Below are 26,430 nucleotides of genomic sequence, written 5' to 3'. Positions count from 1 at the left end.
ACACAAAATGTTGTTGAGACAGCAGTAACACATCATAGGTGTTCATCCCCAGAATCAGTATTGTCAGATATGGAATTTGGCTTGGGTTCATATGACATAGAAACCTCTGACATGAGACCACTATCACCTCAGTCAGAGAGATCCGATCATGAATGTAAACCAGTGCCTCCTGAATCACCATTATCTGATTTTACAAAGGCATTTGTAGAATTCGGCGTAACTGATAAGGACACATCACCCCCTGAATTTTCAGATTCAGATGATTTGTCACAAACTTTAGATCTATATTGTCCAGAAGACAGGTCAGCAACACCAGAGTCTATTGAATCAAATAACAACGAATTACTCTTGGCATCCAAATCATCAATTACTGAATTTAAAGTCCAAACTGTCAGTGAAGCGACCATCACTGTTGTATCAACAACAATGGCACCTGCCTCACCTGAGGAATCAGCCATCATGACAGCTGAGTATAATCTGATTTATGATGCAGAGCTGTGGAAACTGATTTCTCATGTACGTGATCCTCAGTATGTGGGAGAAACATTCAGCAGTAAAACAGGGTTTATGCAATTTATTGGCAGCACAATAGATCATGAAATGAGTGTTCCAGATGATGAACAAGATAATAAAGTAAAAGATGCAAATGAACAAGATGCCTTTACCACAGTACCACCTTCAGAGGTGACACAGCCATTTACTACAACAGATACAGCCCCAGCTGATCATAGCTGTCTTTGCACTTTAAATGCACAAGCCATATCTGGCATATCTGTTTCAGAGTCACCTCCACCAATGATTGAACACATTTTTCCTTTGGGAGCAGCTCCATACAGACAAGCTGAGTACAAATTCATAATACCTACCCCTGAGGAACAGGCAGAAGAGTCTGATAATGATTGGGTGGTTATATCAATATCTGACGTAGAAGATGATGATGTATGCTATTCACCAGAATCGTGGACAGACTACAGACCCATGTCCTCTTCTTCTGTAATGGTGGTAGAAGCAAGAACATCATCACCAGAATCCGTAACATCAGTCAATGAGTTTAGACCACTCTCACCAGATTCCCCATTACCTCAGTTTACAATGGGATTGCCAGAATGCGTAACGTTCCTGAGATCAGCATCATCTTCACCTGAATCTTTAGCATCAGATATAGATTATATGCCATTTGCAATTTTGGAATCTCAGTTTGCAGAATGCAGGCCATCATCTCCAGAATCTGCACTCTCAGAAGATGATAATGAGAGAGATAGGCCACTGTCACCTCAGTCACTGCCTGAATACAGACCTATGTCACTTGAATTAGCTATGGCTGACAAAAGGGCATCATCTCCAGAATCAGTGCCTGAGTTCAATGAGAACAGGTCACTGTCTCCAGACTCTCCCATCCCTCAGTTTACAGTATCACTGGAAGAGTACACCACAACACATAGACCATCATCACCTGAATCAGATTCAGAGTGCGAACTTACAACCACATCATCGAGAGTCTCTGAAACTGACAGACCATCCTCACCTGAATCTCTATCATCTGTCAGTGAGTTCAAACAACTATCGCCTGACTCACCAGTACCTGAGTTTATGAGAATATTGTCTTCTTACTTTATGGATGTAACTTGTGTTGAAAGATCATCTTCACAGGTGTCTCTGTCATCAGACTCTGAGTTTGTTGCTTTACCTATTGATTTTTGGATTGATGATAGCCCAAGACCACTAAGCCCTCAAACTGTTGAGTCAGAGGAGGAATTAGACTTTTGTTTTGATAGGACTGACGGATTTGTCTCTAAGCCAGAACTTTTGAGTCATGTGACATCTCCATTGTTTGATCAGTCTCCGTCTTTATCTAACAAAAGACCATTGCTTCAAACTACTGATACAAAGTCGAAGGAAGGACATGTCGAGGATAGACAGCAAAACGTGACAGGAACAAAATCAGAAGTTTTGCCATGTGATGAATGGATACAACATGAATCAGAAGTTGAAAGTATCTCAACTTTACAAACCACTGTTTGTGAGGAAGACTCCCATAAAGACTTTCCTGTGAAGCCATCACCAGTTCAAGATGCAAAAAGAGAGATCTTTCACACCAGTGCTGGAGATCTTAAAAGCAAAGCAGCCTCACGAAGGGTAAGACTGAGAGCATGACAATCAAGCGAAGACTCACTTATTTTGGATGAATCATTAACATGTCATTTGGATGGAGGAAATAACTCTGTGTGCTTTGATGAACTAATAACAAAAAGGAGTCCAGTTTATTGCTTGAATGCAGAATTTGTCCAGAATGTGCTGGGAATGTTAAAATACTTTTTGCTCTTCCTTCAGTTGTGATTCATTTGTCTGATTATAAGGTGTTTTTAACATTGCATGTCATGGCTTCACATACATTGTTCTAAACTTAATGATGTTGGCGGGATGGAAAATAATCTGTAACTGCACGGTAATGTGATGCTAACTTGGAAAAATGTGCAGGTCAGTTTAATGGTGTATAGCATAACAACCTGTACACTGATTTTACTTTTAATTTTTTTGGTGAACTTATTTAGTGATATTCATTTACAGGCTCCAGAGGAAAAACAATTTCATACAGACGTTGAGGTGCAAAGCAAACTGTTGTCTGCTGCAACAGTGACACAAGATGCCAGTAAAATAGATGTGCTGTTCACTGATGACAAGCTGATGAAATCAGTTCCCCTACAGCTACCTGACCAGAACTCATACACAACCCACAGAACTGTTACTCCAGTTCTACCTGCATCAGAGAAGACATCTTGTCTAAAATCAGACGGATCATATGGGCACTTAGAGTGGGAGTTGTCCCCCAAGAAAGCACAATCCAGTGAGCTTTTTTCACCAATGTCAACTCAGTTTTTGGTGCCGCCAGATTATGAAGCAGTATTTTCAGGACATCAAACTCTGAGAGTTTCTGAATGTGACCAAGTCTCCTTGAATGAATTGAGTCCAGTATCTCCAGTTTTCAGTGACTCTGTTTCAGCTCAGGTTGGAATGGATGCCTCCACCAAGGGAGAATCTGAAAATGCTGAAGTTTTTGAGTTTTCCCCAGATTTCAACAGAATCCTCTCAGAATTTGAGAAAACAGTCTCTGAATTTGAATCAGAAGATCCCAAGGTCCTACCAAAGGATCTCAGTAAGAGATCAGAATCTCCACAGCACTCTGACTCGGATATGGAATTCTTTGACTGTCGACAAGCCTTCTCTGACGTCTCTGAACCAGAAGAAGTGAAACTGAAACATGAAATTAGCTATCATATCTCTGAGCCCCCATCCCCAATGCCTGGGAGTAGCCCTGATATCGGCTTCCTGAAAGGGAGCCCTCAGTACACCGCTCACCCTTACCTCCAAGTGGAAGAGTACAAGCGCCTCTCTTCTGGCAGTGAAAGTCTTGGTGAATTTGCTTACGATTCAGAGGGCTCACGGGAGTGTCGAACAGATGGTAACCTCCCTGTGTGTGAGGAGCTTCCTTCCAGAGATCAGGCAGGGTATCACGATGATGACGACTCCCTGGGAAGGGTAAGAGGTTAAGCATGAGCACAATGCTGCACTGGCTGGTGTCTTGCCTGGCCAGGCTGGTTGCTGTGGTGCTGCATTCGACTCAGAAGATAAAATACACAAGTTTGCACTTGATCAACAAAATAAGGCTAATGAGTGGTTTTGTGTGCATGGGTGTCTAAACTTTAAGGAATATAACAAAAATGTAACAAATGTGATTGGATGAGTTGAATATTCAATATTGCATTATCAGTGACTGAAAGCTGTTTTTGACATTGGTGGTGTGATGCATTTGTAGTTCCTCATTTTGAGTCAGAAATGGTGACATTTACAAACTGCTCTAAAAAACTGATTCTATAGCACAATAACTCTTTGTTCACATTTGCACCTGTTTGCATTCTTTGAATTCTGCTTGTTGTTCCCCTCAGTGTGCGAAATACCCTTTGGCAATAGGTCCCATGTTGTGCATGCTACATATTAGAGGAGGACCTACTACTGCTACACTGTGAACAAAATTCCAGTATATTTCAAGCTCGTGTATTTCCCATGAATATGACCATTATGACTTTTTGGGTTACACTCCACCTCATGTGGAGAAACCAATGTTTAAATGCGTAGGGGTCTACATCTAGGCACATTTCTTGGGGCATGCCCTGTACCCACAAAGCTGAGCAGTGGAACCAACCCGTTACACTATTTCTAAATCAATTCTGACTGGCAACCTGACCCGTGATGAAATATGATTCAAGCTGGCTGCCAGGCAGCACAGGCAAGATCTGTGATGCTCCTCGCGTTTCAGCATTTCCAAATTCCAACAGTCTTCACAGTATAGATCCAGGTAGAATTATTATGTTAATTTTTTGTGACCCCCAGGGTTGTGGGATTCCCTATATTTCGCACACTGGTTCCCATCCATGCATGTTTTTTTCATTTGACAGTTTTTGCACAACTGTGCCTTCTCTTCATCTCACTTCACTATTTTGTACAGCCATAAAAGTTTTAATTTTTCTCCCTCATTCCAATTTTTCCATTCAAATACCTAACATGAACATAAAAGTGAGGTCAAGGGAAAAGAAGGAACAGCTGCTGTCTGCAGGAGTGTGCTGTAGTAACGATGTACAGACCTGATATATTGACCCATGCTGGTTGTGTGCCATCTCTCAGGAGATAGCAGAGGAACTAGGGTTGCTGTCCTCTGATAGCTCAGAGGAGGAGGTGTTGACCACCAGGGTGGTCCGGCGCAGAATTATCATTCAGGTAAACAAGCATGATGCAGCTGTGCCGCCCCTGTGCTTTGTGGAGTGGTGCAAGGTTAGTGGGTAGGACTGGACTTTATCGGCTTTCTTACCCACACTTACTTTTGTTTAGCACAAAAGTTACTTTCTGCAATACAGCAGTAAAATTCGAAAGAGTGGAGGAGGACCTCAAAACCACATTTGCTTTTGTTATTTTTAGTTTCTGCATACTCACTTACTTTTGGTTTTTTCATGACTGTGTCATTTTCTTTGTTTTGTAATAAAATGCTAATTATCCAATATTGTAAAATTAAAGCCACAATGTATAGATTTTTATTTGATTGTATTTATTGATTTTTGACATTGGAGACCCCTAGTGGTAATGTCACTAAAGAGACTGAATTGGTTCAATTTTTTATGAAGCAACTTATGCCATCAAAATGTTTTAAAAGAAAAAAAATCTATACATAGGCGCTTTAAAATGTTTAAAATAAACTGTAAACGTGGTGTGGATCATGTCTGGGTGATTTATATCATATCTTGTTTGAAATACTCTCTTTGCTGCAAATGTTGTTGATTGGTCCCCTCTGTGCAGTGAAGCATGAATTGACATGATGTTTTTTGTCTTTTATAGGCAGATAACCTCCCTGATATCCCATCACAGACTGTCACAGAGGAGAAGTACACAGATGAGGATGGCAACATGGTAGTTAAGAAAGTAAGGAAACACTGTAAGATGCAAACAACATTAAATTATGCAAAATTTGCACTTAAGATATACAATAAAAAATGTTGACCAGGTAAGTTTTTACAGCAAAGTCTCTCCGTTCTGTCCACCAGATCACACGGAAGGTGATTCGTAAATATGTGTCAGCTGATGGCATGGAGACACAGGAAGTGACTATTGAGGGCTCTCACCAGGAGACAGTGCAGATTGAGGAAGGAGACACTGTCTCCAGAGTGGTAAAGAGAACTGTGCTTCACAGTGAGGGAGATCAGAAAGAGGTCAGTGTAATCTACCAGCTATTATCATATGATTTTATAGCAACAGCACTTAAATCATACTTTATGATGTAGTTTCCGTGTGACTATATGTAATCTTAATTATGAAATTATTTTGTTGTTATTAATGGCTATCTAACCTGCTGTTGTTCATTACATCTTTGAGACTGCACTTGGTATTTTTTATATTTGGTCATGAAGGGAGTTCTTTGCCTGCATTCAGGAGTTGTATGAAGTCCATAAATGCTGACTTCTGACTCAAAAAAATGTGATGTGTGGGTAGAACACCGAGATGCACTTCACCTGTAACACAATGAAACTGCATCCATTAAAAATACCAGCGAAAATACAGTAGAGACACTCATTCATTTGAAAGGTAAAACCAAAGCATGTTTAGTTGTCAAACTTCTACACGAACTAGCTAGTTAATGTTGCTAACTATCATTACTATTACAAAGGGGAAATTATGTTACATTGCTCGGAGGACATTTCATAGGTGTGCATGCATTTATGAATGAAATGCAGCATTCATAAAACAGTAAGTGGAATGTTATTTCTGAAGCATTCAATTCAACATTGCATTTTATTCAGGTTATTAAGTCTTAAGTTCTCTGTTGTGTAATTTATTGAGGCAAATGTTGCCTCACCAACAATTAGAATCTTGCTATTGCTGGCTTCATCAGGCAAATGTAGCATACAGCTAATTAGCAAGGCTAAGAGTCCGTAGCCATGCTTGCAGCTCTGGTTGCACAGCCAACATCCTCACAGTGACAATGCTAACATGCTGATGTTTAGCATTTATAATGTTTGTCATGTTTACTTGTTTACTGTGCCTTGGCATGTTGCCATCATTTTTCCAGCTGACCTTTTCGGAGCCCCTGGCCCTGGGCGCCGCCACAGCATCAGAATTTGAGGTGGAACCAGTGCAAGGTCGAAAGGTCAGCAAGGTTGTCAAGACAACGGTGGTGAGAGGTGAGAGGATGGAGAAGCAGACGGGAGACCCCTCACTGGCTGCAGATCTCCCCTCAGCCAGAGAAGACTTTGAGAAGGTCAGTATGTCCAAACTAGAGAATGATTCTGTCAAGAGGACTCATTTCACTCATGCTTCCACCACATGCTAACACATTTTTTTAGAACTTGCCAGCAACTACTGTTGAGCAGATCTTTATCTCGACTTTCCAATGTTTGTCTTTCCTCTCTTCTCCTTTTGATCCCTCTCAACTCCCTCGTTCTTCCCCCCTCCAGGCACTGAGTTATGCTGGAGGCTTTGGGAAAGTGCTACTGCCTCATGTAGTAGAGAAAGAGGTTGTGCAGGACGACGGTTCTGTGGTTAAAAGGTTGGACTGCAGCATGGGAGTGTGTAGAAATGACCCCAAAGACACTGAGAGGTTATTTAGCAAAGGAACATGAAAGCATGGTGTGACTGCACTCTAACCATTCATTCATTCATTCATTCATTCATTCATTCATTCATTCATTCATTCATTCATTCAGGTCAAATGCTGATTTTATCTTGCACTTTGCAGGGTGGCAGTTAAAAGATTATCAATGGAAATTAGATTTCCATTCATCTCAGTGGCCCTGAGTTGCTGTGCACCAAGTCCCAGCTTCCCAGGATCTTATCCACTCAAAGCTTTTAACCAAACTGTTTTAAACTTCCATTAGAAGTTGCGGATCTACTTCACTAATCACTTTAGATATGATCAAGTTGATTTACATGCATTCATTAACTCCAGTATAAGGTTACTGTAGCATGGAAACATACCAGTGGGTTGGGAGTTAGCATGGAGAGAAGAGGGCAGTATGGAAGTCTGCAGCTGCCAGTATTAAAAAGGAAGTATTTAATCAAACTAAAAGTTCATTTTCTCTTTGAGTGCACGTTTATCCTCATGGATAGATAAAGCACTGGCTTCCACCCGTGCTGCTTAGAGGCATCTCACGACTTGGGGCTGCACTCACTGCATCATTGAGGTGGATCTCATTACAGCCAAGAACCCAGCGGGACTCTGCTTAGCATCTGCGCAGACCCTGTCACAGAGCACCCGGCCATTCTAGCTGGCGATGCACGAAAATAAAAATTTTTGTGACATCATGTGAATGGAGCATCAATTTTTGATTTAATGATTTAGTTCTAATATTGGCAGCCCTAGACTTCACAGTCAGACATAGTGACTGCTGTAATGTGGACCATTTAACCTGTAAGAGAGTGAACATGGGAAAGACCAGCGTCTGGTCAGTCCATGCCTGTAAACACGGCCAGTGACTGAAAGTCCATCAGAGCGAGCCTGGATGTGGTCTAATGCTTCTTTTTTTCGGTCCTGCAGAAGCGAGATGCGTAAGTCGCGAACCCAGAAGAGGACTGTGGTGAGGGATGCCCTGGGGAAGCACGTGCACCTGGAGCGTCTGGACGACACCCCGGAGGCCCTGCAGCCCGACACCCTGCAGCAGCACCTGCACCGACTGCTCCAACGCTACTGTGAGGACGAGGAGGAGGAGGAGGAAGAGGAGGAGGAGGAGGAGGAGGAAGAGGAGGAGGAAGAAAGAGACGAGAAGGAGAACTTTGACTGAGCAGCTGCTTCCACTGATCCTCTCCCTGCATCTTCCACTGAAGCCTTTGGTGATGTACTATGCTTCTTCAGATCGAGGCGCTCCAGATCCCCTTCTTGTTGTCCTCACCGATCATTGGATTTAAGTTTTTTTCTCTCTTCCTCTTTTTGTCAAATAATGGAACAGTATTTTCGTGCTTTAACACTCTTTCTTCCTTCACGTTGTGCTTCGTTTGCTCTTTTTTGTGACCAAAGATAGCTCCCTCCTCTTTTGTCAGATGACGGGTTTTGTTTTTAACTTTTTTGGCTGCTGTGGTGTGATTGACGCACCAGAGGTGGATCAGAGTCAAAGGGGGCATCTCGGACGTTTCACCTCACGCACGGGCCTCTTCTTGAAGAACTCTTGTAAACATTTGTACATAAAGGAGATAAAAAAAAAAAAAAAATCACGCTTGGACTGGGGGAAAAAATCTAAGCATTTAATACATTAGCCCACCTAAACCTGCTGTACATGCACCGATTCAGCTGGAGAATGGCCACCGTACAGATGAGATTAATGTTACATAGAGAATACGTTGGAGGAGTGAATGTGTGTATCATCATGCACTCTTTATACAGCCAAACATGACCCCACTGATCTGTTTACTAAAGCTGTGTGATCACACCTTTTGTCATCCCATGACACATCTGCCCTTTCTTTGTTTGTGTGTCCGTCCTTCTAATGTGTGTCGTGCATTCCCATGTTATCTGTCGCAGAGCTGCCGCCTCTGTGTGTATATACAGTGTGTTTATAGAGCTGCAGATCGAGCACTTACCCCGCTGTCCTTGAAGCCCCCGTTGTCCGTTTCACCCTCCACCTTCACACGGGCTGCTTCTCCTCACCTCAAACTGCAGCCGCGCTCATAGAACTGTCCTCCATCAAGCCTTTTAAAGGATAAGGCTACTTATATTTCTCTTCTTGTCAACAAATCCCATGTGCAGAGCCAAACCAACAAGTCATGGATCCTGATAAGATTTACTGTGTATCTTATTCTTCTGTGCCATAGAGCTCCACTGTTAAAAAACTATGAAATACATGTCATGGGTTGTTTCTTCATTCATGTTTCTTCAGGGCCATGAGCTTATTTAGCTCACATTAGTGCAAATTAGTGCTCATGGTAACTTAAAGGTGTCTTCTGTGGCTCTGGAGGAGCAGTAACTCTGATGATGTCATAGTGATGTCATAAGGGTTATCTCCACTTTGGCTTGGAGAGTTGGTTGCGTGTTTGAAAGCAGGTATTTGTCAGGCAGGGAGGTTCTAATGATGCTTGCATTGTGGGAAATGTAGGATTTAGGATCTTTGATGTCCTCACACTAAGGACTAGAAGTCAGGAGATGTCAGCCTCTGCTGCTTCAGTTTTCTTTTAAAGTCCTATGACACATCCAATGACTTTTTGGAAGTGCGTTGATCCTTTAAGGTCATAAAACCTTTTCAGAATTTTCTAGTTCTGTTTTATCCTACATCATTGCTCATATCAGGGAGGATAGCAGGGGTCTTAGCATGTCTTTAACCAGTTATCATATTTTAATTGTCTGTCAGTTTAATTTCTCCATGTGCCGGGAAGAATTTTGATATGAGTTTTATTTGTATGATTTACAGTTTTCCCTGAAACATGTAGGATACGTCATTATTTCTGCAAATTTCTCATTATAATGTAATTGTGCAATAATGAAACAAACGCAGTTAAATGCACTTGTATGGCTCTGTTGACCGCTGTTATTTACTACTAGTCAATCCATAATAGAGCACAATCTGCAGTTAAGATGTTTCAGGAAGTGACTGAGCCTTTTTTTAAAAATCTAACTTTATATCTATGAGCTGTTTTTAAGGATTTATGTCTCGAGGAGGAAACAGTGGATGTGGGGCTCTGAGTGGGATGAAAGTCAGAATTAAGGAGAGACGGATTATCACATGGTTGGTTCATGGGGTTTGTTAACAATAAGAAAAATAGAGAATAACAGCTGACTTATCCTTTAAGTTTTTAGACACCACACATAATGTAGAGATGCTTTGCTTCAATCGCTGTTGCTTATTTGACTTTTTCTTATCACTGCTATCAAAAGACTGACACAGCTTCAAATCCGAAGGGCGACTTCCCCTGACTTCACTGCTCATATACGTATTTCCTTATTTATTTACCGTCAAATTTGTGATCCCTGTGTGCTCCAGCTGATATATGCTGAGAGTGGTGTGTGTGTTTGGGTGTGTGTTTGAATGTGTTCTGAAGCTAAAAGTAAATTTTTTTTGCCATCGTAGACAAACAGGATTTTGACTGGAGAGCTGGTTGAATTGTGTACAGACTGCTAAAGTATGTTTTGTGTTGATCTACAGTTGAGACTTTATGTAACAATACGATCCTCACGTTGCCATTTACTTTGAGTGTGATCCAATGGAAGAATAAAAGAAATGTCCAAAAGAGACAGTTGATTTGATAATTGAGCATCTTGTTTCCATGGTGATAACAATATATACATATTAACAGTGCAAATATCTTTGCGGGCATGTATGACTTTATCAAATTATTACTAAAAATAAACCTGAAACGCTAACAAGGCATAGCAGCCGCAGTGTGTACATGGCAGAACAATAAAACTGTACATGTGTCAAATCTGAAGTGATGTCGTTCTTTCCAACAGCAGCTGGAAGGAGTAAAAACAGCCGGTGCTGACTTGCAGAGACTGGACACGCTGTCATTATCGGTCACTGTTACGGTTAATTTATGAAGTTTGCATCAAAGACAAATGGCCATATGAAAAGAAGGTCTCAACAGAGGCAGAGGAGGTTATGATGAGGTTAGGGTTCGCTAAAATTATGCTAACTGAATGCTCACAAAACATTGGCAAATCATGCATAATTAGTCTGGTATGCAGGAAAGTGAATCAATGTTAGCCTGCCAGCAATGTTAGTTGCTGTTCTGAATTATGATCAATGTGAAGCGGATTTTGCGTTTGCACAGTTATTTTGGACACCTACAGCCAGAGGATGGAACTCTTAGCCTGGAAGATAACAGTACCCTGATGATGCAATCCTGAGTAACTATCATTGTGTGTAACCTCTCACTGTTTAACCCATGTTTTAGCCCACATAAGAAGTAAATTCCAAAAATGGGCAAAGAGGCGGAGCGTGAGGCCTAGCAACTAGCTGCCACTCATAGTGGCCATGTGCTCTGACCCGGAGCTTCCCTGTCAATGAAACTCAGTGCTGGCTGCAGCTAAACGCTCGCTCTCTTGCGACTCCACCAGCTCAGAACAGCTGGTTGGCAGAGGTGCACCCTCCAGCATACTATACATACACTGTGTGGATTTGCCTTCATGAGTGAAATAAAGATTTTAAATTTATACAGCAAAGTTGTTTTTCTTGTACAGCAGTTGATGGAGTAACTCCATAAAACCAAATTTAGAGATGCTAACTGTTGTTTTTCTGACATAAGACAGCAATGTTGTAATGATTCTGAACTGGTATTTGCTGTATATTGTGCCTTTGTAAATCTGTTTTCATTTTTTTCCAAAAATTGGGAAAATGTGACCACTTCAGGCCTGAACAGTTACAATCTGATGGAAAATCACTCTGTTGGAACTGTCACCCATTTATAGGCATCTAAAACATTTGAGATATTTGCTTAACAAGCCAAAAACATTCAGAACCACTGGTTTATCTTTAGCAATCAGTCATATTTTATAAGATTATCATATGATTTTTAAGTGTAAAATCTTAAATATAAAAAGTAAGTAGTAACTATAGCTGCCAGATAAAGAGTAAAAAGTGCAATATTTCTGTTTCTGAAATGCAGTGAAGTATAATTATAAAGTAACATAAAGTGGAAATACTCCAAGAAAGAAGAACTGCAGAACTGTACAATATTTAATCCAGTGGTTTAAGGGTGCTGGCAGCAGCACAAGCATACAGGATGTCTCCATAACCCAAAGCAGACAGATTGTGTGATAGTTTTACTGTTTTTAAGGAAACTGTCAGAATCGAATTTGAATTTTTTAGTGGAGGCCAGAGTTGTAGTAGAGTCAAAGGCACACAGGATGGTATCATCATTGCAGTGTTTTTGAAAAAAAAAAAAAAAAAAAAAAAAAATATGTATATCATGAATAGCAGAGGGCCAAGTATTGATCCTTGTTGGACACCTTTATTAACAGCCTTCAGCTGCTGGCTGAGTTTTTCCATAACAATTTCAACAGTCAAATCTTTACCAGTTAGAACAGCAGGAAAAGACAAAACGAAACAAGAGCAAACCAAGTCATTTGGCATAAATCACACGTTTTATTTGATATTTCTTAAACATACATCAGGCTTGTCCTGTCGTGGTAAAATTATACACCAGAGTCCCTTCAGGAATTTCAATGCATCTTAGAAAGAAAAAAAAAAAAGTGTGATGGAGGGACAAATGTGATTAAACCAAAGAATACAAATGGTTTTCTTAACAAAAAAAAAAGAAAAAAAAATCTCAACATGCTGAACACAGACGTTCTCATCAGTGGACACCCTGTGACTGCTTCCCTTTCCTGTGCTTTGATTCTGGAATTAAATCTCCCATTTGTGTTTTTTCCAGTGACATTTCACAACATCCTAATCTGAAGTGATCCAGCAAGTGATCCTAACGATCCCCTTTCCCTTTAGTTGAACAGTGGCACTAAAATAACATCATAGAGTAACAGAAGGAGAACTAGAATGGTGATGTAAAGCTTAGCAATTCTGGCTAATAATTCAATTCCTCTTGGCAAAACGAATGGGACGTCTAATTCCAGCACTGAGATAAGTCGCAGCTGAATTTGGCATTCCTGTCAGTGTCAACATCACAGCTATGCTTTAGTTTTGTTCACTGTAAAACAAGGTGCTGGCGCACACCAGTCCAAGAGAATAACGGAAGGGGTTACCGGTGAAGGTTAAAAGGGCTTAGAGAGCAATAAGAATGGGAAGTGGAGGGACGAGCATCAATATCACAATATAAAAAGTAAACAACAAAATAAACTGATAAAATTCACATAATTAGCTCCTTAATGTACGAAAATATGACTGGAAAGAGAATGGCCTTAAAGAGTTCTATGTAGCTCTAATGTTTACATTCTATCATGAGACTCTTCTCACGTGCTGCTCTGTGAAGACGCTGGTCCGAACTGACAAAGTAAAACATCGTCCTGTCGAGTTTCCCTTTTAAACATGTACTTTAAATTCCTAGTAAACACACTTGGCGCCAACGGCAAACCAGATTTGTAAAATGAGCCCACTTAGTTCACACATGTATGGATACTGCTAAAGATTAAGTTAAGAGAGCGATTTACAATAATTACCAAAACCTATACGTCACCAAAACCAAAGCAAGCGTGTGCCTGAGCTTTAATAGATGGCAATTCTGAAAAGATACATGAGTAAAAAGCAGATATGTGATATATTGGTCATTGTGCCCAAAGGCAAAAACATCACAACAGCTCATGAGTCCTCAATATGTGCAATATTACAATGAAAAACTGTCACTACATGATGACTGGAAGTTTCACATATTTCACCAGCCCATTAAAAATCAATCAGGTGGAACAACTAGCTCCTCTGATGACCTCTTCTATTTAAAACATACCATACAAAAAAAAAAAAAAAAACCTCAACAATAAAACATGCTGCAGATGGTAATGAACACCACGCACTCTCAAAAATGATATTGTCAAGACTGGAAGTTTTCTCCCTCCTTCTTTTGTTTTCTACGATAATCATCAGTCCAGCAGCGACAATATGTAAACAACACACTGAGAGGGCGGAGCTCTAGCTATCGTGGGCAGGGATTGGCTGAGGGGGTCTGATGGACACTTGGTAGGCAGGATCTGTTCAGCTGACTGCTGTAGGCTGGAGGGTGTTTGTCGTCCACGATCGTCCTCTTAACTGAAACACAAATCATGTGGATTCATTAGTGGATCAAGAATACACACAGTGACGAATCACTTCATCTTTTGAAGGTTGTGAGGGGCTTACTTGGTGGGCACGGTGGGCGAGCCAGAGCGGTGGAAGTGGATGTTCTGCCACTTGCTGTCGCGGCGGTGCCAGATGCGAGTCTCCTCAGACTGCATGGTGCGAGGCATGCCGCTGCCGTCGATGTACTGGGTGAGGCGGATGTAGGCGATGCAGGCGGCCTCGTCCCCGATCAGGTGGACGTGGGGGTTGAGCAGGATGGTGTGAATGGGCTGCTTCGCCTTGGACAGAGCTGCAGAGGGACAAAGAGCGTGGGGGGTGGAGAGAAAATACAGTGAGGGGGAAGGAAAGGTCTCCACACTTTTATTAGATTTACAATCTTAAAAATACGTTTGTGACGTGTCATTCGAGCATCTGAAACAGTACCATTCTCAAAGTAGAAGCGGTGGAAGTCGGTGCCCTCCACCAAGTTGCCCAGGGCCTCAGGCTCAAAAGACGTGAGGCCGGGGTCACAGATCTTCCTGAAATAGGAGCAGACAGCCATGTTAGCGTCAAGGACTGGGAGTGTCAGATATCTGAGGTCAATCAGAGCAGCTGAACTCACGTGTAGGCCTCAAAGTCTCCGTTGTTGATGGCCTCGATCAGCTGCTCGGTGACTTTGATGATCTCCTGCTTACGAGCTGAGACACAGAGACAAAAGGGCGTCAGAGTGGACACACAACCCCAGATGATTATGAATAGAAGCACAAAATTAAAGTTAAAATGGACCAAAGTGGAACATGAGCACAACATCGACCCAAAATCACAACATCAGAACGTTCAGGGACACGTCAGTTCCAGAAACACACAGAATACAGCGTCACAGAGAAATGAATGAAGGGCAGACGGGCAGGAAGTCAGTCAGCATGGAGCGACATATGACAACATCAAAATTACCTTTCATGCTAAGTAGGTAAGCTAGGAAACAATGAATGGAGAGAATAAGTGCTGTTGTTGAGGCTTGCTCAAAGTACACCCACTAATGACATTAACAGTTTACAGACGATGTGGTGGAGTTTCTACACACACACACACACACACACACACACACACACACATACACACACATACACTCACACTCCATTTTTACCTTTATCAGCTTCAAGTCCACTGTTGTTCCCGGCTAACTGAACACTCACAGTCTGCTGCCGGGGCTGTGCACTGACTCCATGGAGTGACATTAAAAGCAGCACACTGACTGCACAGAGGCTAAACATGTTCCCTTGTTGTTTGTTTGAGACAGAAACCAGCAGCTCTGGCATCGGACGGGCTTGTACAGTAGCAGGAAGAGACGCAGGACACACACTGCTGACTGCTGATTGGCTGTTTTCAGGAAAGCCTGACACAGCTGAATTGACTTTAACTGGACTTTACTTTGCAAATAGCAAACTTAGTACTGGCCATGTTTACAGAGACTATCAGTTAGCTGATGGGGCCAAAATGCCTTTAGAAACTTTTAGGAAACTGCTCAATACTTGATGCTTTGTTCAAACCGACTTACACACACACACACACACACACACACACACACACACACACACACACACACACACACACACACACACACACACACACACACACACACACACACACACACACACACACACACACACACACACACACACACACACACACCAGAAGCAATTAGTGTTTCAGCATGCTGATGTGTAGCTGTCACTGAGGATCAAACCTTCCATTAATGGACCATTGCTCTCCCACGGTTAGATTTTGGGCTGCTTTAACTGTACCTGAAGCCTTCAACTGGAGTCGAGTCTGGCAGCTTGGTGCACACAACCAGGACCGCAAGATGAAGCTTCAGTAACTACATTTATTCTAGTATTTCTGTTACAGTCCGATACTTTAGCTGATTCCATTTTGTGAGACTTTTTAAAAAGACTTGGGAGGAGTTAACTGAAAGCTCTTCACACTCATCTTTGGGGCTTTCTACTGTTCCAGACATTGAACATGACACATGAGGGGAAAAACAAACAAACCAAAAAAAAAACTGAAAGGCAAACTCTGGGCTAATTTCGGTGTAAAAATGGTGTATGTCCACTTCCAATGACCTGCACAGCTGTGTCCATCTCACTCCTGTTCATTGGCATTTTCCTGTTGCTATTTTTCATGGCTGTACGTATGGATCCTCCTCCTCTGGGACTCAGTGGCTGATATAAAATACAGTCTGAAACGAGCAAATGTGGAATCTAACTTGGGAAGCACCTGACCAAAGAATGAATAAACAAGGTTCTGAATGTGACGAGACATTTGATGCGAGCTTTCTGAACTTCCCAGTTTTGTTACCTGGCCTCTATTTCAAGTCAATTCAATTACTGTAATTCACTATTTATTGGCCTCTCAAACAAAACAAAACAAAACAAAACAAAACCAAACAAAACCAAACAAAACACAGCAAAACAAAACAAAACAAAACAAAACAAAACAAAACAAAACAAAACAAAACAAAACAAAACAAAACAAAACACAGAGAGCTCAGCTATTAACCAGAACCAAGAGGAGAGAGCACATCAGTCCAGTTTTACCTGCTCTGCACGATTTCCTGTGACATTCAGGATGATTTTAAGGTTCTCCTTCTATACAAAGCTATGGGCTAACTAATGGACTAAGGCTGAGCTACATTGCTAACTCCCTTGTTCTGGAACGCAGTTCTTATAGAAAACAGGTTAGCAGCTTGCTAGTTATTAGTTTCTTTGCAAGGTTTTCATGCAAACTATGAACTAACAGATTATGATGCACTGTCAGAGTTTATAGCAGCCAAATGAGAGAAAAAATGTGTTCTATTCAATATACACTTAATCCTGCAAACCTTTATATATTGGAGACACACCACTCATTTGTCTTGTTGTTGACTTATTGTCTGAGATGTAGATCATACTTTCAGATTGCTTCACTTCTCCTTTAACTCTGTGAACACGCGAGAAGAAAAGAAATAAAATCCTGCTTGACAGTCACTCTACACTCCAGTCTGAGTCAATGTCATTTACAAAGAAGTAAGAGGTTCTTCCACAGTATTTATCAGCGTCACTCAGGATGAATATGAGCAGTAGCAGTATGAAGAGTTTAGCCTGTAGGATTCTGTGATGCTCCATAGCATCTGTGGAGTGGAAGTAATGCTCTTTGAGTGTCTGTCAGCTGTATAATACATAGTCTTTTCCTCTGGGATCTCTTATTAGAGCATGTATGGAAAGATGGAGGGTTTGCACGCACACACGCTAATGGATAGAAACATACACACACGTGTAGCAGATGGTGATAAGAGTAAAGAAACTAAGCAGATGAACTGATTTCTTGGGTAACAGCCGGACTGTTGAGCCAAAAGAAACAAAGCACAGAACCATGAACTGTGACCACAGGATGAGATGCACACACACACACACACACACACACACACACACACACACACACACACACACACACACACACACACACACACACACACACACACACACACACACACACACACACACTATTGACTATATGTTATTATTTACAAAAACATTCCTCAAATATTTGTGCTGCCTCTGTTTGGATTGTTATCTGAGACGAATGCCTGAATGCTGCTTTCACAGCTCCAAGCTAATGCTAGAGCCAGTACAAAATAACATCATGACATTTTTTTAATACCTTTCTCTAACAACTGGAAACATTTTTTTCCTCCAAAAACATTTTTATTTAACACTGAAAAATGAGCCACTTTGGGATTTAAACTGGGAACTGTCTGATCTGAGAACAAAGAAACAAGACTCCAAATGTGAGCCGACATTCAATGCCAGCTTTTAATACTTTGTCTTGCAGACAAACATTAACTGTTACCAACAAGTACTTAAACCTGTTAGCTGGCCCGAGTGATGAGCAGTCCCACTATAGGCCAAGGCCATGGCTTTGACTTGACTGCTACAAGCCTATAAAATACATTAATCTTAAGTTATACAAAGTCTTTGTTAGATCCATGACTTTTTACTAAAATATTTCAGTTGCAGCCACTTAAAATCTTTAAATGTATCATTCTCATCTAAACATTAAGAGCATAACCTGTGAGGAGGGGACACAAAAAGACAATGGCTGATTTTAAGGGCTCTCAAATGAAAAAGGTTGGGATCCACAGACTTAAATGCGCTCAAGAGATGTTAGAGTGTCATGACAGCTTCTGACCTGTGGGGGGTGCTATGAGACAGCAGCGCTGCACTCACACACAGCAGTTGAGGTGTGGTTCAGTTATTTGTAAATCCCACAGAGGTTTGTTTAGTCCAGACTTTTTATGAGCACTGAACACTTGTTACAAGCACTGAGTCCGGACCAAATCCAGGTTGTAAAGCCCGTCATGTTCTTTTGATTCTGTAATAAGTAATAAATCATAGCTGTGACGCACTACGCACAAGGTACAAATATCATTGAGCAAAAACGTTGTGAACACCCTACAATGTGGTCTTTGTGCTAAAATCTCAGGCAGTCAATGTAGATTCACTGAAGACAGTTAAACAAGTAGACTCAGAAACTCTGTCTTATCACTAATGGCAGCACTGTCTATGTGGTTTATCATAATCATCAACAGACCGGAAGGCCAGTATACATGCTATCCGCTCAGGTAAACTACTTCAGCTGCCCCCCCGGCTTGATCGGCAGCTTCATGGAATGTCATGATCTGCTCAGCAGCCCTGCAGACAGCCAATAATTACCCTGGTATGAGGAACCTTTCCACACGTGGATCGTCAGTACTGAACTGGTTTTTTAATACTAATTAATAAACAGCTGAACTCTACATACAGTAGTTCCTTTTATTAAAAACAAGACTTACTGTTTTCTGGTTATGTGAAGGAAATGTGTGCTTCAGACAGGCACAGATGTGCAGATGTATACAGTATTACCTTTTTCATTGTCAGCATGATCATTTGTGTTGCAGCCACTGATGGAATCCTATGAAAGGTTAATGGTTACCCAATCTCAGAGCGGCCAGTGTTTCAGGGCCAGTGGTGCATTGTCATGACATTCCACTGACATGACGATGGGCCCATGTGTAAAATGAAACAAAGACATGTTGAGGAAAACTTGGAATTCAATAATTTACCATCTACTTTAAGACTACTACGCCAATGTTTCCCCCTAACTTTCTCTTTTGACTTTATTACTGCTTGATCTTCTTCTTCTATATTCCATATTTGTTTGATTATTTTATTTTGTATGGATGTCAGGATGCAGGGTTTTGTTATGTTTGGATGTTTTTCTTGGTTATCACCCCTACCCTTTTCCCCTCTTAATCTGGGCAACCTGAGGTTACATTCTCCCAATCAAAACAATACAGCCTTAAAAAAAATAATTTTTTTTGGCTATTTGCTAGAAAACAAAAGTGGATAAATACATAAATAAATGAGCCAGTATTCGCCCCACCACAAGGTTAGAGTGGACAAGGTATTTAGACCTTCAAACTGGGAGATTCAATGTTCTAGAAAATGTAACTGAACAGTCAAAAGGAGCAGTCAAGCAGTCATTTCTGTGTTCATTTACACCAATTCCTCACATACTTTTTATTATTCCTTATTCTTTTTTATTATTTCTTTCTACACTCAGTGACATCAAAAGGAGCGGAAGCTTGTGGTTTCTTCCCAAGCACTGCGAAGTGGACTTACACTGGGAGTCGGTGGGGCCCTGGCTGGGCAGGGGCACCCTGAGCTGGGGACTGGGCCCCTGTGTGGGGGTGTGACGGGGGCCGCAGTGGCATGTGGTGGGATGGTCAGAGAAAAAGACCAGAAAGGAAGATGTGAAGAAGAGGAGCAGGTAGGCAGCCACCAGTGCCTTCAGGATGTACTGGCAGCACTCCTCACCACTGGGCCAAACGCTAGGAGAGTACCAGCAAGAGGAGGAGGAAGAAGAGGAAGAGGAGGAGGAGGAGGAGGAGCAAGGCTGGTGAGAGGTGTCTAAGTTCTTAAGGTGGTAGATTTCGGGAGAGTGAGCTAAGGTAAAACAGGGCACACCAGAGGAAGTCAAAAGAATGGATGGATGGATGGATGGATGGATGGATGGAGGGATGGATGGATGGATGGAGGGATGGAGGGATGCAGAGAGGTGCAGTGGGTGCAGCAGGAATGACAGGGGAAGGAAAACATGAAATGAAGAATGAATGAATGACAAGCATGCAGGAAATGACAGTTTGTTCAAAGCCCTCATTTCTACCACCAGCTGAGAACAAGTCAGGTTGGACGGAGCATGTGAAAATGATCAGAGATTAAACTCGGAAGAGTGTGTTCTCAGGTAGAAGGTGATGATGCAGGAGCATGAGCGGCACAGATAACAGCTGAAGAAACTGTCCAAAAGTCTGATGAAAAGATCACAATCAATCTCCTCTCTCTGCCCGTGTGGACACAAGTAGGTCTGAACTGTTGCTGTGGGATGCATTTAAAAAGCTTAGCTTAGCACCACCCCAACAGAACGTTGAAGCTTTGTGGGTGTGTAACAAGATAACTGCTTGCTAACATGTTAGTAACATTTACAACATCATGGATGTTCTGCTTTCAGCTTGCTGAGGAGTTTGTTCTCCACCAAGCAAATCAGACACTCGAACAAGACGCCATCCATCTTTCGTTCAAGAATTAGGAAATATTAGTTGTCCTTTTGTTTCTCCACAAAGGGACCGCTGTTGAAATCCCAGAAGATGTCATGATTAAAATTCTCCACTAATTGAATTAAGATTTCTAACTGTCTTTGTGGGCTGAGGCTCTGACAGAGAAACAGCTGTATTATAGTTTGATGTAGACGAATAATAGCAGAAAGAAATGATGAAAGGAAAATCTCTTTAAAAAAAAAAAGGAAAAAAAACTGAAGACACCCTTTTCCCTTCTGAACACATCACAAGTAGAGCAGTGTAAAGCAATTTCAAAGCTTCGCTGAATAAGGTTATTGGAGCATTGACGAATGACGACCCTATCAGCCACGAATAACAATGGAGGCCATTATAAATGGAAGTGCCATGCCCCTTAATGGGCTTGTGTATGCACTGAAGTATAGAAGCACATATGCTCTCACACACACACACACACACACACACACACACACACACACACACACACACACACACACACACACACACACACACACACACACACTCTGCAGGGAAAGATATGAATGTGAGGAGCCTTAGAGAGGAAAAATACTTATACATAATGCTAAAAATGAGGATAGATTTAAGTCTTTCCAACCTTTGGACTCTTTGAATGACTGTCTACAATACAAACTTCACTGAAATCAAGTGCAAAGGTCCATCCTAAACTCGTTACAGCAGGATTTGCCGTTTCCTTGTGGGGAGTGACAAAGTCACAGGTGAGACACCAGTTAGTCTCACCAGAGTATACAAGCTAAATATATTTTATATTTCTGCAGCTAATCTTCACCTCAGGGCCCCTAGATGGCCACCCTGGCCATGCTTTAAGTACATGGTACTAGGACAATCATGAAATGCACAATGAAGCAATGGATCATGGGAAATGAAACATGTTGAAAACTGAAAGACAATAAGTAATGCAAAACATAAACATGCAACACATTCATGCAATAGAAACAACCAGTAACCAGGTGCTATCAAGTGAAAAACATGGTTAGCCCAAACCTAAGAGTAATGAGAGCCTGTGCACCCAAAGGGGAAAGAAAGGTGACCTTTAACTGTGATGTAAAGACTTCATCTGCAGCACTTGCTTAAAAAATTCAGAGTGGTCCTGCTAACAGACGGGTAGTTTGTGCGGGTTAATCTGAGCCGTCCTACCTCTCACGTCCTCATCCTCGATGGTAGTGTTGGCACTCTCACTGGACTCCTGTGAAAAGACAAATAAAGAGTATAACCAGCCGACATAAAAGCACCAACAACACGTCATTTCATCATCATCATCATCATCATCCAATTTTGGGATTAGAAGCAAACAGACTTTTATCTATTATGCTGTGACATTAGGGTAAAAGACTTTGAACTGAGTGAACGAGCATGACACTGTTTAAAACCCCCTTCTGTATAAAATTATCAGTCCCTTGTTGTTTAACTTTATGATGCAAATTCTAAATACCAACAAGATATGAAAGGATAGTTAAGGTTTATTAACCATGTGGCTCTTATTTTTTGTAATTTCAGCTTGAAGAAAAGAGTGATTTTTCCCTTCTGGACTGTTTTACTAATACGTTTGGCTGACTGAAGGTTTGCTTACGAACTGTCCGACTGAGTGCTCATTTTCTTGATCTGTCTCAACTTACTGTTGGACATGTCAATATTTCCTCAGTGGCTTAGTGAGTACCATCTTCTCATTACCAATCGCCCAAACTAACTGTCCTTGGAGTGGATTCTGCACTTCACCCCTAAAGCATACTTCATTATGTTCTTCCTTTTCATCCCTTTGTCAAACAAGGAATATGTTACATTTAATGACACATTACTTGCATAATGATCCTATCATTAGTCGTGGACGATGCATTGGTACATATGAGCGAAGCAAACAGCTGTGCACTCTTCAACACCTTCACTATGCACAAGAACACATGCTGAATACTACGCTACAGTACAAGCTACAACACCATCATGTCACTGCACAAAGCAAAAGATACAGGCATGCACGTGTGTTCCCACACTGTCATCTAATGGATTAAACATGATAATGTAGATCCACACATCTGCACAGGCGAATCACATAGACTCCACGCTATTATGCTAATGATTTGGTTTGGAACAGCTTTGGTATCCATGGTGTTGCATGGTCTTTGTTTTGTTCCAACAGCATGCATAATCCCTTTGTCACACAGCTGTAAAACTCACTATGATGTCACAACGACAATGGTCATACATGCTTTTCAGACTGTTCAACGCTGGCATGTAAGATGACTCAAACTCATGTTGGGATTTTACACAACAATGGCATAAATACCCAGAATAATACGCAATACAGAAAGTTGTACACATAGAAGACCAGCTGTACATCAAGAATGACATGCAACAGTTGCCAACAGCATGCGATATTATACAGAATCCGCAGTCCCTTGTTTTATCACGACATGTCGAGTGTCACTAACACCAAACGGCACACAAACACCATCATCAGAAGCAACATTAAGGCTTTACTCTAAATGGTGCGCACATCAGCCGCAAACTACAGCTTCAGACTAACATCTGGTCAGCTGTATACCTTGTTTCCATCAGCTGGGTTGTGGATAACAGTGGTTTGAGGCTCCTGATTTGATAGGACCAACAGTAGGAAGAGAGGTTTGGTGCAGAAGGAAAGTGAGTTAGGAAGAACATTCGACAGAACAGTATTTTTCAGGAGAGGACAAGAAAAGAAGAAAAGTGAGGAAGGAAGTGGGGGAAATTTCCATAATTGCCATTTGGGGGAAAGCTTGCCAGCACTAACAACAGAATCACGACAGCAGATTGCAGCACTGCTAAGTTCCCTGAACATCAAGCAAATCAAGTCAAGTCACCACAGATGATCAAATTTTACCCAACACTGACAAAAAAGATGACATTAAATGACATTTAACACAAACGTCATGGTCAATGATCTGTTCACATACTTCTGTATGCCTTTCCTGGCAAAGAGCCAGAGAAGACAAACATCCAGGAAAGGTTTACATGAATATGTAAAAGACAGATATTTGACCAGTCACATCCAACTTTACAGATACATCAACATACTGAAGAGTTACTGAAGAGATTTAAGAAATCATCCAAACCAGATATGAAAGAGATCAAACAGAAATAAAATGTCAGGATGGATTTCCCTCTCACATCAACGGTACATGCTATTGTAAAATTGTGAGCTGCACACTGGTGTTGTATCATTGTGTCACCAGTGACAGATGCTACATGATGTTGCTTTGACTGAAACCCCATCTGCAGGTGAACTCTCTGTTCTGATCATCACAGTTCTGATCATGTTTTCTGACACAAGTACATGTTCTCAGCACCACCTCAGGATAATGCTGTTGCCATTGCTGCATTTGTGAAGGTGTGCATGGCTACAGTGCATGTGCCCTTTGAAAGGGAAGGAATATTCTGGGGTGTCCAAAATCTCCAGAAGTAAAAATCTCTTTTTTTTTTTGCATAGACAGTTTAAATTCTATCGTTTGGATGACCATGGCACGCTCCATGGCCATCCAAATTTCCAGGGGTAGGAAATACTCTCCTGGAAAGTGGCTCCTCAAACTTCACAACAAAACTCAACTCAATAGCAATCCAGTGTTGTCTCCAGTTTGGTTGGCAACAAAGTCTTGAAGGCTGTGGCAACAGAATATGAAATGCCCCCAGTGTTACCAATGGGGCCATCATCAACAACAAAGGAAAATGTAGCCCAAGTACAGCAATGTGACAATGTGCAATAAATCACTCCAGAAGTGCGTGTGGACAACTCATGTTACACAATCATTACATTACAGACATACAGACATTTGTGGTTCTTAAGCTTTATGGAAAAAAAAAACAAAAAAACAAAAACAACCAAAAACATCAACAAAGTGAGAAAGGCATGGAGTTCAACATGGACGGACAGACAGAGACAGAGTCATGCAAACATGCAGGCAGCAAGGCAGGCAGACAGTGTACCAGAGAAGGAGTGGGGACAGGCTCTTTGGGGCTGGTGACCACATTGGCCTTGTTGTTGATCTGGAGGGACAGAGTGGACAGACAGGTAGACAGACGGGACAGGGCAGAAGTGACAAGGCTTAGTGTCCAAACAATTGCTCTTCAAGCAGCTGCTGTGGAGGGAAAGGTGGAGGATTGTGCTCGAGAGCTGCTGCCAAGACCGGCGGCCGTCACTGTGTATGTCACATGTATGTGACCGATCCAGCACAGAACAGGGTAAGCAGATAAACCTCCTGCAGTTAAGACCCCAACAGTATAAAAAAAACAGAATCATCAAGAGAAGAGTGAATAAAGTAGCGTTAGATGGAGACAGACAAATAGCCCAGTTAGTCTGTAGATGAATGGTGAATGTGGTAAAACTTGAAACTGACTTTTCTACTTCTTAAATGGACTATAAACTATAAACCGGATTATGGTATTGTGCCTTCTGCTTCCCATAACTCTGTTAAAGCTGTTCACAAGCCTAAAAGACCTGGATAAGACACTGGAGATGATACAGTATTCTCCAAGATATTGATGCTTGATGTGTTTTCCTGCATGAGTTCTATCTTTGAGCAAGAAATGACCCTGAAGTTCACATTTGATTGGACGGCTTTAAAAAACTATAGCACAATCAAAAAAGAAAGACGTCAACACTGAGTGGATGCAGACATGGCTGCCGCCCTGCAAACTCTGATGTATTTTGAATTGGCAGCAGCAGGGTACTCCACAGGTTACTGCTATCCACCTAGTATACTCTCATCACACAGCTTAAAGTAGCGATATTATGCTTTTTTGTGGTTTTATAGTGTGTTTTATAGCTTTTGTGTGCATGTAAAACATCTGTAAATTTCCAAACGCCCAAAGTCCACGCTGGGAATTATCCCCTACAGAAAACACTGCTCCTGAACTGCCTGAAATGCCACGTCAGTAGTCCAGCCTTTTCTTCCATTATATTGTTTGACTCATGTTGTAATACTCAGGGACAATCCAGAGACAACATCTTAATGTTAAGCCTCATCTGAAGCTAACTAAATAACGACAATCGTATGTTGGGTGCCAGTAACTGTTTCTTTATGTTGCTTTTGTTTAAACTGCAGTGCTTGCTCAGCCAGCATTAGCTTTGTTGTTATATGAAGCCTGTTCTGCTCTGGGATCCTCACTGGTATGTGTGTTGCTTGTTGTAAATAAATTTCAATATAATTAATTTCAAGGATGCAAAATATAATAAATTGACAGAGTGATGTATACAGGAATGTGAATAATGAGGTTACTCTCTGTACTATGTGAACATCACATCCTGAGCATGCAAAGATAATCACTGACAAAAACATCCCCTGTAACAGACTCTTCAGTACCATTTTACCTGCATTACTATAACAAGACAGCAGCTACAGTACTATTTTTTTTTCTAAAGGTACAAGGAAGAGGGTCAGATGTTGAAGTAATCCATTTCATGCTATGCAGAAAGAAAAAAACTAACTGCAGACTGTTACTTCTCTAAGGTTTGTTCTTATGATGGGGACACACAACATGACCCTTAAC

At 41.4% G+C, this 26,430-nt stretch overlaps 2 protein-coding genes across 52 annotated transcripts in view; one reads left to right on the top strand and one right to left on the bottom strand.

The window, feature by feature from the left end:
• ank2b (ankyrin 2b, neuronal) overlaps positions 1-10,137 on the top strand; it is a 189,914-nt gene extending 179,777 nt beyond the window's left edge. For all 25 annotated transcript variants that reach the window (XM_070992831.1, XM_070992835.1, XM_070992830.1 and 22 more), the window contains 4 exons: positions 5,386-5,469; positions 5,592-5,756; positions 6,614-6,802; positions 8,078-10,137. In XM_070992831.1, coding sequence (XP_070848932.1) covers positions 5,386-5,469; positions 5,592-5,756; positions 6,614-6,802; positions 8,078-8,092 — 453 coding nt within the window. In that variant the 3' untranslated portion in view covers positions 8,093-10,137. The remainder of the gene's footprint in view (positions 1-5,385; positions 5,470-5,591; positions 5,757-6,613; positions 6,803-8,077) is intronic.
• A 2,448-nt stretch (positions 10,138-12,585) lies between these two features.
• Positions 12,586-26,430, bottom strand: part of camk2d1 (calcium/calmodulin-dependent protein kinase (CaM kinase) II delta 1) — a 77,028-nt gene continuing 63,183 nt past the window's right edge. For 4 of the 27 annotated variants that reach the window (XM_070993347.1, XM_070993350.1, XM_070993349.1 and 1 more), the window contains exons 14-21: positions 24,868-24,927; positions 23,456-23,500; positions 22,054-22,102; positions 15,183-15,203; positions 14,851-14,926; positions 14,673-14,767; positions 14,310-14,538; positions 12,586-14,219 (exon numbers count right to left, since the gene is read on the bottom strand). In XM_070993347.1, the coding sequence (XP_070849448.1) occupies positions 14,216-14,219; positions 14,310-14,538; positions 14,673-14,767; positions 14,851-14,926; positions 15,183-15,203; positions 22,054-22,102; positions 23,456-23,500; positions 24,868-24,927 (579 nt within the window). In that variant the 3' untranslated portion in view covers positions 12,586-14,215. Of the gene's footprint in view, positions 14,220-14,305; positions 14,539-14,672; positions 14,768-14,850; positions 14,927-15,182; positions 15,204-22,053; positions 22,103-23,455; positions 23,501-24,867; positions 24,928-26,430 lie in introns of those variants that run through there. The other 23 variants (XM_070993354.1, XM_070993352.1, XM_070993353.1 and 20 more) reach the window with 9 other exon arrangements.

This window comes from Chaetodon trifascialis, chromosome 23 (assembly GCF_039877785.1).
Source record: "Chaetodon trifascialis isolate fChaTrf1 chromosome 23, fChaTrf1.hap1, whole genome shotgun sequence".
NCBI lineage: Eukaryota > Metazoa > Chordata > Actinopteri > Chaetodontiformes > Chaetodontidae > Chaetodon > Chaetodon trifascialis.
The sequence above is the reverse complement of the archived record's forward strand: the minus strand, read 5'-3'. Positions and strand labels throughout refer to the sequence as shown.